This window comes from Crocodylus porosus, unplaced genomic scaffold (genome assembly GCF_001723895.1).
Source record: "Crocodylus porosus isolate Cpor-Errol unplaced genomic scaffold, CroPor_comp1, whole genome shotgun sequence".
In the NCBI taxonomy this organism is placed as follows: domain Eukaryota; kingdom Metazoa; phylum Chordata; order Crocodylia; family Crocodylidae; genus Crocodylus; species Crocodylus porosus.
Genome location: NW_017728906.1, coordinates 23,206,760 through 23,221,114, shown reverse-complemented (window position 1 = coordinate 23,221,114; position 14,355 = coordinate 23,206,760). Strand labels below are relative to the sequence as shown.

The following is a 14,355-nucleotide window of genomic DNA, read 5'->3' as shown; positions in this document are numbered from 1 at the left end:
GTGTCAATAGAGTATCTTGATCAGATATCCTGTCCTATCCTGGTTTGGTTTCTGGAGTCTTTCCTATCATTAAAATTAACTTCAGGACCCAGGATGATTCCAACTAATTTTAAAAAGGTTAGGATTTTACCACTCAGAGTTTCTTGCTATTTTTTCAAAAAACCTCATTCCTATGCATGTAACCAATGTCATAAACCTTGCATCTTTCTTCTCATGTTCCAAACCAAATTCTGTAGCAGTGGGCAGGTATAACCTATACAGGGGTTTTGTTTTTGAGAGGCAATATTTATAAAAATAATTTTATACAAGAAATATGGCATTGGCTGGTTAATAATGGCAATGTGGTCAATTTCTTTCTAGGTGCTGTGATTGTTAAGTTTCAGTTTTGCAGCCTTGCATGCTCAGTTTGTATCAGTTCAGGAATTTTGAAAAGCAAATCATTTAGACACTAACTACATATCTTTCTATGGTACAATACCTCCATAAGCTAAACTATTTTTTTTAAAGTGTATCAAACTCGATAATGAAAAGAGTATAAAACTTTGCTTGTCTTAATTGTACGTTAAATTATGTACATGTATAAACATTCTTGATTTTCAAAAATGATGTCTCTTCTGTCTTTATTTTTAAAGGAATTTGCTGACTTTGAAAACACCCTGACCAAAAAGAGAAAGTAAGTTCAGTTGCTTTTTAGTTCCGTGGAGTATCAATATTTTTGTCTGTACCTTTCAGCCTTCCCATTTTATTATGTCTCTTACGTGTGATTTAATTTCCATATAATATCTGTATTAATGTCTCTGAATAGAAAACAAGTGATAAGCTTGGAATGCATTACTAAAGCTCTTTGACATCATTTGCTCATATCCACAAAGCTTCTTTTCAAAACAACAGAACCAGAGCATCCAACATCAAATAATGTTAGTCCTCATTAATCTGAGCTTGGCTTACCATATGTCTGATTTTCTAAAAGATTGAAATGGTAACCCACTTCATGGCATGTTTGTACCATTGACCCCATAATCTTCAGAAGATGGGTTGTTTTTAATCCAAATAAAAAATTAGTTTACAAAATGACTTGGATTAACCAAGTCAGATGATATTTTATCCAGTGTATCTGTGACAGCACCGTGGTTCAAGTAAATTGTGTATCAGACAACGTTATCATTTGGGCTAATGACCTCTAAGTATTAATAGTTCAGTGAGGAGAGGAATATTTCTTTTGAAAATTCATTTTGTCTTGATCTTACAGTTTATTGCATTAATAGAATGGTTAATTTCAAATGAAATGTCATCTAATGGAACGTTGGACTGAGATTTAATCTACCTGTCTGTAACAGATAGGAAAATCCCTAGATACTATAGGATCATATACCGTATTAACTCAAGTGGGGGTTTCCCCCATGCTGATTGGGGGGGGAAACTTTTCTTGGATTTGAATGCAAGGAGAGTCAGGGCCAAAGTGAGACAAACAGCAGCTGCCTGCCCCTGCCCCCACCTGACCTCTATAGCTTCTGCTCCTTCCTGCCCCTGCAGCCTCTTCCCCCTCCCTTACCTTACTGTCAGGTGTGACTCCATCTCTTGCTAGATTCCACCCCAGGGCATGGAGCTCTTAGGAGCTGAAGAGTGGGCAGGCAGGATTCAGGTGGGGAAGAAGTGAGTGGGAGGTAGAGGGCAAAGGGGGACACCTGCCCCCCTGCCACTGCTTTCCCCTCTGTAGCAGTGGGAGAGACAAATTTAAAACAACCTTCCAACAATTCTACACCTGGAAAATTATAACAAATTTGTAATTTTTCTATATATGGATCTAATTATTGGGGGTCATCCTTAAATTTGAAGTCAACTTGGATTCAGGTAAATGTAGTAAATAGGTTTTTTGTTTTAAAATATTGGCTGCATTTACCTCAAAGTATTAGTGTTATGAATAGATTTTTCTGAGAAATTCTAATTAACACACCAAAGATTTTGAAGAAACAGTAAGAGCTCTATAGCTTTGGTAGCTAATCTTGCTCTGCTGTTTGTCAAAAAGTAAGAATACTGTTTCACAAGCAATTTCTCAACGGCAGGCAAAGATTCTGATTAATGAGGCATTATTTGTATTCAAGTAATTACCATGTTACTAGGAAAGTCTCACACTTCAAAAATTTCATGAACTTTAACATACATGGTTATTGTCTGTCATAACCATGTTATTTGTGGTTCCTTCATTATTATAAATTTTCAGTAACTCTGATCACTTAGAACAGTAACATGAGACTGAGGTGACCAACCACATGGCGCAAACAGCACCAATGTGATAATCCAAGTTGTCAACTTGCAGACTGCAAAAAGATTCATCCAATCTATTTAGCTAGTAATTAGTCAGTTGGAAGAAAATCAAGGCCAGATACTATTCCACTTGTTAGGCACCTAAACACAAACCTATTCCATCTACCTGAGTCCCTGTAAAAAGAGTTTTTTATGATTTAGGGTTAAAACTCAGATGACAGCTCATTGAAAGAGATGAATCAGTGGTTCTCCACAGATGTGAGTGAGGGAGAATAAGATCACACATAAGTACCTAAGGATTATTTTGTTAAGAGTAGTTTGACCATTTCAGTGCTTATACGCCAATGCTACCATAGAACAATAACTCAGACAATTATTTTGGGGTAAGCTAGATAAAATGGACTTAGCATATACTTCTTTAATTGTGATTTATACAGGCAAATGGCTACATACAGATGTAGGTAGATTGAATTAGCACAGTGTGTTTGTATATTGATATGCCAAAAACATATATCAGATTTAGGCATAAGATGTATATCTAGATTTTGGAGAGCATCATGTTAAATCTGTTCAGATGGAGAGTTTATGTTTAGTCCATTGCTGAGGCACCAAATTCCAGATTGTAAAGTCTGCTAAGGCTCTGGGATGTTTCAGGTCATCCCTACAAGAAAACTGTCACTTGGCCTTTTCAGTGGGCTCTTTGACTATATTGTCAATGTTTCATTCCAGAAAGAGACTCTAACAACCATATTTTCAGAAGAAATATCTATAAAGCCCAGAAATCCCTATGTAGAAAGTGTGTTTGTATATGTGCAGAGGAAGTGTGTGTGTGTGGGGGGGGAGAAATCCTATTCATGAAAGAAGCTGGGTAGCTTCAATTAAAACCAGCAGGAGTTTCACAGCTAAATCCCTGTGCACTGCTTTGAAGAATTAGGTTGCAGCTATCCATGTTTGATTAAACTTATTTTACTTGTTAATTCTAAGTTTGAGATCATGACACATGTTTTTAATTTCTTCTAGATCTATCCAGAAGTCTGTGTCTGAAAATGAAGCATTTGGTTAGTAACCCTTTAAACCAGTTATGATCCATGTTAATTGTAAACCGTCAAATATACTTAAGGCTTTAATTTGCTTTCAGGCTGTTGGATTCCACACAGAGAAAAAAAACACGTCACCATTTCCCCTCCATAAGCCCTCTTAAAAAAATTCAGATTGAAGCAGAAACCAAACGAGAATCTGGCCAAAATGAAATGGTCATGCAGAATGTTTGGTGTTTGTTTTATCCATTTAAACAAAGAACCCAAGCCCCTCTGATCTAATCAGATTAGTCTCCTCTCTGTTTCATTTGTTAAAAAGATTCAGTTTTCGCTTGGCTGCTGAAGGTCATGAGTGCAGTTAACTAATGAAGGAATTTATTTTTTGTAAAATTTCAGGAGTTATTGGATTGTGCTTTTAAAGAATATTATGACCTACGTATTCAGTTCTGGCCCTCGCCCAGTTAGGTATCTGAGGAAGAGTGCGTGGGGTTACATCCCCCTGTGATGGTTTGCCATGGGAGGCAGAGCTCTGTGCTTGAGGGGAGGGTGAATAGAGCACCAGAAATAGACCCTGGGGAGCCCATACCACTGCCTATCCCACAGCAGTAGCAGCTCAAGCCTGCACTGCCACAGCAGCAGCCACAGTAGTAGCAGCTGCTGTGCCAGTGGTGAAAGCTAGAGCGGGTAAGACTCCTCTTCCCTTACCTCCACCCCTGCATCCAGTGGTCAGCCTAATTCTCCCTGCCCCCACCTCTGCCCCAGTCACTGAAAGACCTTGCTACACCTCTTTAAATAGTTAATTTGCCCAGAAAGTAGCTTCATTGAGAAAGTTCTCTGACAGTGACAGGGTAAGGGCCATAATTTCATAATAAGTCAGTGGTCATCAAGGGACATCAAGGCTTTCGTGATGCTACACAGCATAAAGGTCACCATGGAGAAAGATTTCACTCCTAAAGCACTAGCCCCTTTCATGCTTTAATTTAAGCAGTATTGATGTTTAAGCAGTTTAGTGCCTGTGCCATCAACTAGGGGCTAGAGATGCTCATACTGACTAAGTAGTTCTCTAAAATTCTAAGTAGCATTTGTATAAAATCCTAACAGCAAGATCAAAAATAGATTGAAAAGTCACAGAATGAGGAAAGCTTGAAACCAGAGGTAATGGCTGTAGTAATAGTAGTAGTAATAATGTTTAAACTGTGCTAAATGGGACTGCAGGCAATGCCAACAGATGATGGAACTCGTAGTCTGCCACACTGAATTCCATTCATCCATCACATTTCCACTTTGGCAAAATCATTTTTTCATGTTTGTGTTTAAGCAGATGCTACAGTGTTCTACTGCACTCATCTGATTTGCATTCTGATTTTATTTTATAGACTTTCCCATTATTTTACGGGGGTAATATGAATGCAGGTGACTTTTTTTTGTGCTTTTATTTTAGAGAGGAAAACTATGAATGGCACTCTTTGGCAGAATTCCAAGAAGCCCGAGAATGATTCGTACATCAGAAGGCACTGTCAGCTTGAAGGTAATTGCAAAATGTATTTCAGCTGATTTTGCATTTTCCACAAAGTATTTTAAAGGGCACCTAGGAAAATTTCTCATTTTTCACCAATAATCTAGCTAAATAATTTGTCAAGGCCTTTTGAGATTTACCTTCTCCCCAAGGGGAAGAAAAAAGTAGTTTAAATAAGCTTGCTTTAAAACAAGGAAGCTAAGAATGCACCCTGGGGGAAGTTCACCCTGCAGTGTATGGGCCATTGGAGGTTTCTGCTGCAGAGTGGCTTCCACTGCGTTGCACTGGGGCAGGCAGCAGTGATACAAGCATTATTTGGAGCTCTATAGTTCTTGCATTACAGCAGAGCTGGGCTCTACGTGCACCTGAGAAGTCATTTTAGGGAGACCTAGCAGCAACAAAACTCACAAAGGGAGGAAAGGATGCACAATACACCTCTATTTTACGTCAAAGTTTTGCAGCAAGAAACACTGGAGAGTCACAAGGCTGTCCTTTCACTGCCTTGTGCCTATGGCTGGTGTTTACTGCCTACAGGTCTGGCAGAAATCCCTCTCACAGAATCTACTTAGTTTGTGTGGGGCTGGGATGAGGCAAATTCAGTAATGTAATATGGGGGTGTTTGACTGGGGCACCAGCCCCAGGTACTGACTTGGGGGTGGGTGGAGAAAAAGCAGCACCCCAGGCTGCTGGCTGAACCACTGCCACTGCTGGCAGCCTGGCTGCAGTTGCTGCCCCCATGCACCGCTGTCACCCCTGGCACAGAACCACCCAGCTGCATCTCTGCCCAGCATCTTCTTTGCAAAAAAGATGAGGTCAAATGATTAACTGGTTGTGGTACAAGGAAAATCTTTAGGCTTTAAATGAAAACCTATTCTGTCCTTTTCTACATTTTTACTAGCTGTTCTAAGCGCTGCTTGTAATCTAAAGCGGAAGCTACAGGCCCTTACCCCTTATTCAGGCAAAATTTTGATTAACTTTGATCAGAGCTTTGCCTGAGTAAGGGAATATAGGACAAGAAGCTTATGTCATATTTCCTGACTGAAAAGGTCCAGAGAAGGGCAACAAAGGGGGCTAGAAATATGGAAGATTTGCAGTGGTCTCTGTCACAGTGCTTAGCAGAGGCAGGGAGCAGACTCCTGCAGTTCAGCTCTGCTCCCTCCCTGTGTTGAGAGCTGCTTTGTCCTCCAGAATATCCTGTGGATTTACGCCCATCCAAATCTAGTGTACCGTGACAACTCCCTGATTCCCTCATAGCTGGCTCCCTGATGAAGGAGCTGAAGTGAAAGCATTGTCACTTGCAGAGCCATGACGGCTTGTCCGCCTGCTGGTTCTGCTCTCATGACTTCTGCCCCCGCTGCATCAAAGCAGCGCCCACAACCACCACCTCAAATCAATTGATAGACACAGAGAATGGAAAATACAAAATTCAGCTTAATAATTAAAAGGTAGCACGGTTCTTTAAAAAAATTTCTCCATAAGGTTTACTGTAAGATATTTCCACATTTGAAATGCGTATCTCAGGTCTGTTTTGTGCTTGGATCAAACCAAAAGGTAATAGATAGGCTACTTTAGACGTTATGCTTACTAAGCATGCACGGTAACTACTTTTCTTTCTTTCTATATGGTTGCAGACAAAAGTTACATTTTTCACATGACTGGGCCCCAAAAAGCATTCTACAGCCATGCTGTGACACATGTACATGGCTGCAGAGCACTTTTAAAGTGGCTGATCACATGAAAAATTAACCTTCCTCAAATGAGGTATCAGGTGAAGGGACTCTGCTTTAGAGCACCTTAGGGAACTTGTATGCCCTAGGGTTCATTTTTTGTGTGTGCAGGGCTGGTATGATACAGCCCAGCCCCACCTCTGGGGTTGTCAGCAGGGAGGGAGAGGAGAGGAAGAGGGAGAAGCAAGCAGCAGCAAGCTACCAGCTGGGCTTTGCCTAGCCTGAGCTGGAGGGGGTGTGGATTGGAGTCCTCCAAGCCCCCCTGGATGGGGTACTGGAGGGAGTCAGGCTGGGCCTGTGAGATGAGGGGGGCAGATCCACCCCCACTCCAGGTTAGTGCTGCTCATTTCCCCCTCTCTCCTTTTCCCAACCAGAGCTTGTGGGGGGGGAAGATTGCAGCCCCACAGGCCCAACCCAGCGGTGCTCTAACTCATGGTGTTTTATGTAAAGCGCCATGCATTTGAACCGGGGTCTGAACATCTGTCTGAACCCTGTATGGTGGGGAGTGAGAGGAGCAACTGGCCCCTGTAGTCTCCAAAATCCCAATGATTTCAACAGGACTTTGCAAAGCAGGTAGTGAGATTAGGAGTAGGTGTGCAAGGGGGTTCTCCCAAGGAAACTTAGGGAGATGGATGTTGTACAAACCGTGGTTCCAATAAAAAGTGAAGCTCAATTTAATTTTCCAAGAGAAAAATATATTGGAATTTTTGTTTGTGTGTAAAAAAATTAACAAAATTAAATACAAGAAACATAGAAAACCAAAAATAATATTTAATACAAGCATTAATATTGCTGGTGTCAAAGGGATTAAAACAATTCTATTCCTTTATGGATCACAATTCACATTAAGGTTCCATTTATCAATAGTTAATTAAATGGTTAATAGACATTTTAAGAAGTGTCAGTCAACTCTGACACATTCAAGTCTTCTGTTAATGCCTAGTAATCATGGCTTATAACTGTTTCTAACCCTTTGTACTGAGATGCTTACATACTACTCATATCCAATTATAAGGTGTTATGTTAAATATATATTATATACATTTTAACCCTGCTTAAAAAACGGAGACCTAATATAAGTGGGACTGCTTTATGTATGTAACTTGTTCTTTCTTTCTTTCTTTCATTCATTCTTTATTTCAGAAGATATGAATGAATGCAACTTCTTGGGTGGGAGGAAGATACTGGAAAAAAAATGTTACAAGCTTATGCCACGGGCTTGTTTCACTGCGAGGCCAGAGAAAATAGATGTTTTGCTGCCAGGTACAGGGCATAGTTATAAGAAGTAATTTTCCATTGTTTACTATTTTTTTGTTGTTGAAAGATCAGTTTGAAGATAGTGAGGCAAGCTAAGCATGCTGGCAATATTTTTGACAGCAGCTGTTCCATGGCAAGTGACACGTTGGGTGAGGAATGAAAGGGCTTTCTTCGGTTGTGCTGTTTTCACAAGCTTTGCTCTTTATTACAGCATTCTGTGCTGACCTTGCGGTGCCCACACTTATTCTAGAAGCATGGGTTTTGATTATTCTACTTCGCTCTCAGAGCTTACAGCAAGGTGTCTTCACTATTTGCAGCTAGTACTTGAAGCATTGGCCAGGCTTGGCCTTACAGATCTTGTTCGCACCTGAGAAACATTCATTTGTCACGTCTCCAGTTCAGTGTTAAAGGTGCTCGGGTCTATTCATCAAGAGCTTATTGCAACACAGAGTCAGGAATTGGAGGTTGGAGGGGAAGGGACTGATAAGGTAATTCTTTCAGATGTTCTCCAAATGAACTGCTCGTTACTGTATATCATATAACTGCTTGTTATAATATATACTGAGAGGAGCTTTTACCAGGCCACTCTCAGAACTTTCTACATGGAGGTAACCCCCTAGTAAATGCTCTTTTCAGCTCTTACAACTGTTTTGCTTCCATTTACACCTCAAAAGTATTTTCACAAGAAAAAAAAGCTAGAAAAGGGAAACTTTATGTATCTAGGTCTTTCAAAACCAGCCACTAGCTTCCTGATGTCTGAAAGTCTGTTCTGTTACTGGCACTGGCACCTATTTGTCCTCTGGTGATGGCATCTCTGACCCTCTCAGACCTGTCTTGATTTTTTCCTGTTACGTACAGAGACTGATCACTTACCCATTGAAATACTGCGAAATTTTTCACTGGCCTCAGTGGGTGTTGCATTAGAAATATAAAGTGCCAAATTGATTTTAGAGTTGAATTGTTAATCTATTAACCCCTGGATATTTATAGTACTGAGCTGCATTCAAGACCTGTTCTCAGACCTTTTTCCTAGTGTACTGCATGTGCTGGTTGACAGGCAATCCATGCCTTCCCTCTGGTGGCTCTTAGAAAGGGCACTTGCTCCACTTAGCATCCACCTCATGCCCTGTTTCTGTTGACCACTTTAAAAACCCTCAAAATTTTTATTTGAAATGTGAGGATATTGCCATTCTTGCTATTATTTTTGTTGAGTGCCTACTATGATTTACTACTGTCCTGAGAACTTTGATCAGGAGAGGAGATATCTTCCCCCATAGTCACACAAATCCAAGACAACTTTGAATTTAAGATGACCCTCCCCAGTAATTAGATTATTTACATGGAGAATTATAAATGTATTCTAATTTTCTATGTCTAGAATCTAATTAGTGGAAGGTTGTCTTAAATTCATTCTCCCCACTGCCCTGATGAGGAAAGCAACAGCAGGGGGTGAGGTGCCAGACCCCCATCCCTTTCTCTCCTGCCCCTTGTCCCCCCACATGCTTGCTTCCCCTGCCACCTGTCCTCCCATGCCTGCCCCTGCTGCCTAACTCCCAATGCTTGCTCCCCATGCCTGTGCCTGTCCCCCCCACTCCCTACCACCCCCACCTGTTGCTCCTCTGTTCCTGTGCCCCCACCCCTACTGCACCCACCTTCTGCTGCAGCTAAGCTCATCCAGAGAAGTCAGCAGCAGCAGGGCCATCCAGCCCAAGCCCTGCCTCCCCCACCTGCTACTCCCCCACCTTCTGCAGCCTGCCTCCCCAGAAGCCTTGCCTCCCCTGGTGCCTGTGCCTACCTACCCCACTCCCTGCCCCCTGCTTTTACCTTCTCCTCCAGCTCTGCTCTGGCTTCAGGACACTCAGCAGCATTGCAGCCCCAGCCTAGTCCCAGCTGAACCTGGCCAAGGAGATGCGATAGCAGCTCGTGGCTGGGCAGGGTTGGGGCTGGACAGACCAAAGCCAGCAGAAAATATAAGGGGAGAGGGAAGAGCTGAAGGGAGGGGATGGGCATGAGCACAGGGGCAAAAGTGGCAGGGGTGCAGACTGTAGCCCCCCAACCCCCTTGCAGTCTTCCTGCATTCCCCCCTGGCTGCATGGCCCTCCTTCACCAAGCGAGCTATTTGAACTAGGCAGACACTCAGCTTCAGCTTCAGCCTGGAACCTAAGGCCAAAGCTGGAGCTGAGCTGTTGCCTGCCCTAGGTTGGTACTTGAATCTAAGACAAGGCTTTTTATTCCCATGTTGACTAGGGGGGAACCTCATTTTGGATGTGAGTACAACACAGTTAAAAAACAACAACAAGAAAAGATTGACACACATTTTGACAGGCCTTAATACAGCACGAATTTTGAGTGACGTTTTGGAACAACATAGTAGCTGCTGCTTGAGAAGCCAATATTGACACCAATAGTTAGAGAGTGGCCAGGGTAGCTCTATCATAGTTAGGCAAAATAAATGGAGTGTCACCAATAAGAATAAAGTAGATTTTTAAAAATGGAAATGATTTGATCATCTTTGAGGCTAGCACAATGCTACAAAATCTAATTCACATGCTTAAATCTACTCACATGAATCAAGATATTAAGGCCAGGAAAGATCATTATAATCATCCAGTCTGAGATCCAATGTAACATGGACCTAAATTAAACATGAGCAGGACCAATAACAAAGGCCAAGAGTTATTTTCAAATATGAGATTTAAAGTGGCCATGTCCTTTCCTTAAACCACTGGAGCATCTTAGATGAAGGAAGATTGACATTGTTTTTACCTTGTTGTCTTAGGAATTGCAGCACATATGGTATAAAGATCATCCACTGCCCTGAGACCCCTCTGTTACTTAGATACAACAGGGTAAAGTGAGGACAGATTGCCAGCTTTAGCCCTGAATTTCCTTGGCTTCGCTACTTTAAGCTAGACTCTTAAGAGCTTGGAAAAAAAGAGCTGTATGAGCTGCACTCAGAATCTCCTGAGGTCAGTGGGACTGGCAATATTCCTTCAACAGAGTTAGGAGCAGGCCCCGGGCTTACACATCTAGAATAATAATAGGCTTAACCTGTCTGTCTGGAGCCCTCTTTCTGGTTGTCTCAGCAGCCAATCACAATACTTACTGAAACAACCAATCAGAGTGCTCCGCACAGCAAGAATAAGTGTGTTATTATTGTAGATCCTGAGACATTTCAAACAGATATTCAGACAAGTCAGAGCTAGAATGAAGCACTGGGGCCCCCTGCCACGGAGTGGCCACCAAAGGAAAAAAGAAGTGGTGAGGGTCGCAATCCTTCCCCCCCTGGAGCCTGCCTGCCTTTCCCACGGCCAGGGAGTGAGCTGCCAGTGGGCCCTGAGCTGTGGTGGGGCCCTGGTGCTTCCCTCTGCAGCAGTAGTGCCCCCCAGGACTACCCAGGCAGGTGCCAGCAGGTGGGTGCTGCCTGCGGGGTGCCACTGCCGTGGAGGGAAGCACTGAGGTACCCCACAGCTCAAGGGCTATGCAACCCACTGGCAGCTCGCTCCCTGGCCATTGGAGATTCAGGCAGGCTCCTGGAGGAAAGAAAAAAGATCAGGCCCCTCGCCACTTTGTTTTGTTTTTTTCCTCGGCAGAGCTGCCTGCACAAACTGCCACCACGTCACTTAGCCCCTGAGCTGCAGAGCTTCCCTCTGCGGCTGTGGTGCCCCCTGGGGCCACCCAGGTGGGGTGCTAGCTGCACAGTGCAGCCTCAGCTCACAGGCAGCATGCACCAGATCTAAAGGTGCACAAGATGCTAGAAGCCTGGTTGTGCTTGAGGAAGCTCAGGCCTGGTGGACTTCCAGTGCCTAGTGCACTATCCCTGCTGCCTTCCCACTGCCTGAGACCACCCGGGAATGGGCTGGCTGTCCCAGGAAGGCGGCAGGAGAGTGGCTGGGTGTGCTGGCAACTGGAGAAGATGGTAGGGATGGTGCATGGGGCACTGGAGGCCCAGCAAACCCGATCTTCCCTGAGCATCCCCAGGCTTCCAGCACCCCATGCACCAACCCCACTGCCTTCTCCGAGTAGGGCCCTTGTACACATGAGAAACATCGCTGCAATGTGTTATGTAGCAAACTAAAATACATGTGATGTGTTTTAGTTTGTTACATAAAACAATCATTTAAATCAAAACACACTGCCAAACATGTACACAGTTATGAAATGTAATCGTTACATGCCACTGAACATGTACACGGTTGCACATTTCAATTGTTAAAAAGGGCAATTAAGCCACTCAAAGAGGCAATTTCCTCACATGTACAAGGGCCCTTAGTCACATGTACAAGGACCCTCTTATTCTATGACCATAAATCATGAGGTCAGACTTTTGAGAAAATATGTATTTACATTCCTAAGCCTGTGTTTACACATGGGCAGGTTTATGTAGCCTTTTCTAGGGTGAGAAGTGTTGATTCTGTTGAAGTATTCAATCAAAGGGTAACTAAAAGTCCTGTCTTCAAAGAAATATTTTTGCAATAAAAATTTAATCACAAATGTTTTGTGGGATTCAGCTAGTTTTTATTATATCATGGGCTTCCCATTCTAATATTTTTTGCTACAAATGGGCTCTATAGGTATCATAAAACTATGACTTTAAAGGAGGAACTGTGGAGAGGGATGAAATCTAAGGCATCTATGTTTTTGCATTTAACTGGGAAGGGGCCTGTGAATGGCTGAGCTAATTGACATGTTGGCCGAAAGGGAAGAAAAGAAGCAGCTGATGTAGCAGAGCTGTATAAAATATATTTTGGAGGGAAAATTAGTCATTTTTTTTCCAGAGAAAACTTGTTGTTAATGAACCAAAAGAGTTCCAAGATGATAGTTTGAAACATCTCAGAAGGTGCTGCCAATCTGAAAAAAAATAAGAGACAGTTTATGGTTATTAATGATGTTGTGTTGAATGAAAGGAGGCATTCTGTCTGACCTTCCCCCAGCATCTGATGTACTGTAAATTTTTTTACAGTTTTAAATATCCGAAGCATGCAGAAGAGGCAGTGCACATTTTTAAAGCTGACAAGTAGTATAATTGAAGGGCAGGTGCCCAGAGGGAACAGGAAATAAGCCTGGCAGCCAAACAAAAATCTCCCTTTCCCCCACTGCAGTAAAATTATTTTAAGGGAAGTCCTCTTCATGCAGTGGAAAAATCATTACAGGGAGATTTACAGTGTATTGCTATTGATCAAAATAATTTGTCACTATTGATCAAACCTTTCTCCTAACAGAGATAATCCTTCAAGGTCTGCAAGTCTATTGCATAATATAAATTCCTGTTAGATGTAATAAGCTATATATGGTGGAAAGCATAGTTTCCTTTTCCCACTTGTGGGTCGTATTCAAAGTCCTGATCCACAGCTCACTGAAGCCAGTAGTAGTGTGTTATGTGAAGCTTTAGATCAGACCCATAGCAGGGCTGTTTATAACCTCTTTAAAGATGAATACCTTGGACTGCTGCTGTGACACAGGTATGAATATTTCAGGTTTCTCTGCACAAGCTGCTTACAATCCCTAGTTCCCTGGCCTTAAGCTGACTAACTTGTTGTGTTAAAATGATCATTGGTGTGATAGCACAAAATGTTGCTATACCAGTTTAGATCAATAGACTTCAGAAAAAAAAGTTCTAATGATACAAATGAAGAAAATGTACACCTCTCAAAATTAGCGGACCTAATTTTACTTGGCCTCATGTGTTACAGAGTAATTTCCAATGGGGAAAGTGAATGTAACCCATTGCCAAGTCTGTGCTTACACAAATTGTTATGACAATAGGCATGTTGCTTGCCTGGAGAAATGTGTTTCTGGAGCACATATTCAGTGGTCTGAACAGGTCATTCTAGATTTGCACATTAGGGATGGCAGCATGTTAGTTAATGAAAAGAGATCCTGGTTGGGTTTTCAGGAAATCTGGTCAGAAAATCTTGCAACATTCTGTGCTGTAGTCCCTAAATCCCTTGGTACACCTGGGCAATTTTTTCAGTTTTGTCTATAGCTGAATTTGAAAAGGACATTTGGTTTTGACAATGACATGCCATAGTGCTGACTTCAGGATTGCATCTGTTGTGGCCGTGCCTATTTTGGTGCTTTCTCACACCCCCACCAGTTACTGTATTGGTGAACACAATCCTACAGTTAACAGATCAGGATACATACTTGGTAGGTCTGTGTGAAGCGGCTAGTATTCTCTTGGGATTCGGATTTGGCCAATTCAGGGGACAGTGATTCAATTTGATGATTCAAATCACTGTCCTGAATTGATTCAGCCGCCGCTGATCAGCCAAATCTCCAAATTGAACAGGCCTCATCCCCCGCCTGTTCTCCCAGCCCTGCCAATGGCTGCCCTGCCTGGCCCCAGCATTCTAGCACTTCAAAAAAAAAAAAAAAACCCCGAAATTCCTGGATCTTGCCAGGCTGGTGGGGGGACAATCTTCACTGCTCCGCCGCTCCCGCACCGTGGCCCAGCGCTTGGCTTTAAAAAAAAAAGCAGCAGCTCCAGGCTCACCAGCTCCTGCTAGGTGGGGAGGGGAGGCAGGGGAGGGGGGGTGATCCCCGCTGCTCT

General features: G+C 42.7%; 1 protein-coding gene across 1 annotated transcript in view; it reads left to right on the top strand.

The window, feature by feature from the left end:
- LOC109305705 (SAM domain-containing protein SAMSN-1-like) overlaps positions 1 to 14,355 on the top strand; it is a 142,456-nt gene that overhangs the window by 21,104 nt on the left and 106,997 nt on the right. Inside the window, exons 3-5 of the mRNA XM_019528753.1 lie at positions 633 to 673; positions 3,286 to 3,323; positions 4,744 to 4,830. Coding sequence (XP_019384298.1) covers positions 633 to 673; positions 3,286 to 3,323; positions 4,744 to 4,830 — 166 coding nt within the window. The remainder of the gene's footprint in view (positions 1 to 632; positions 674 to 3,285; positions 3,324 to 4,743; positions 4,831 to 14,355) is intronic.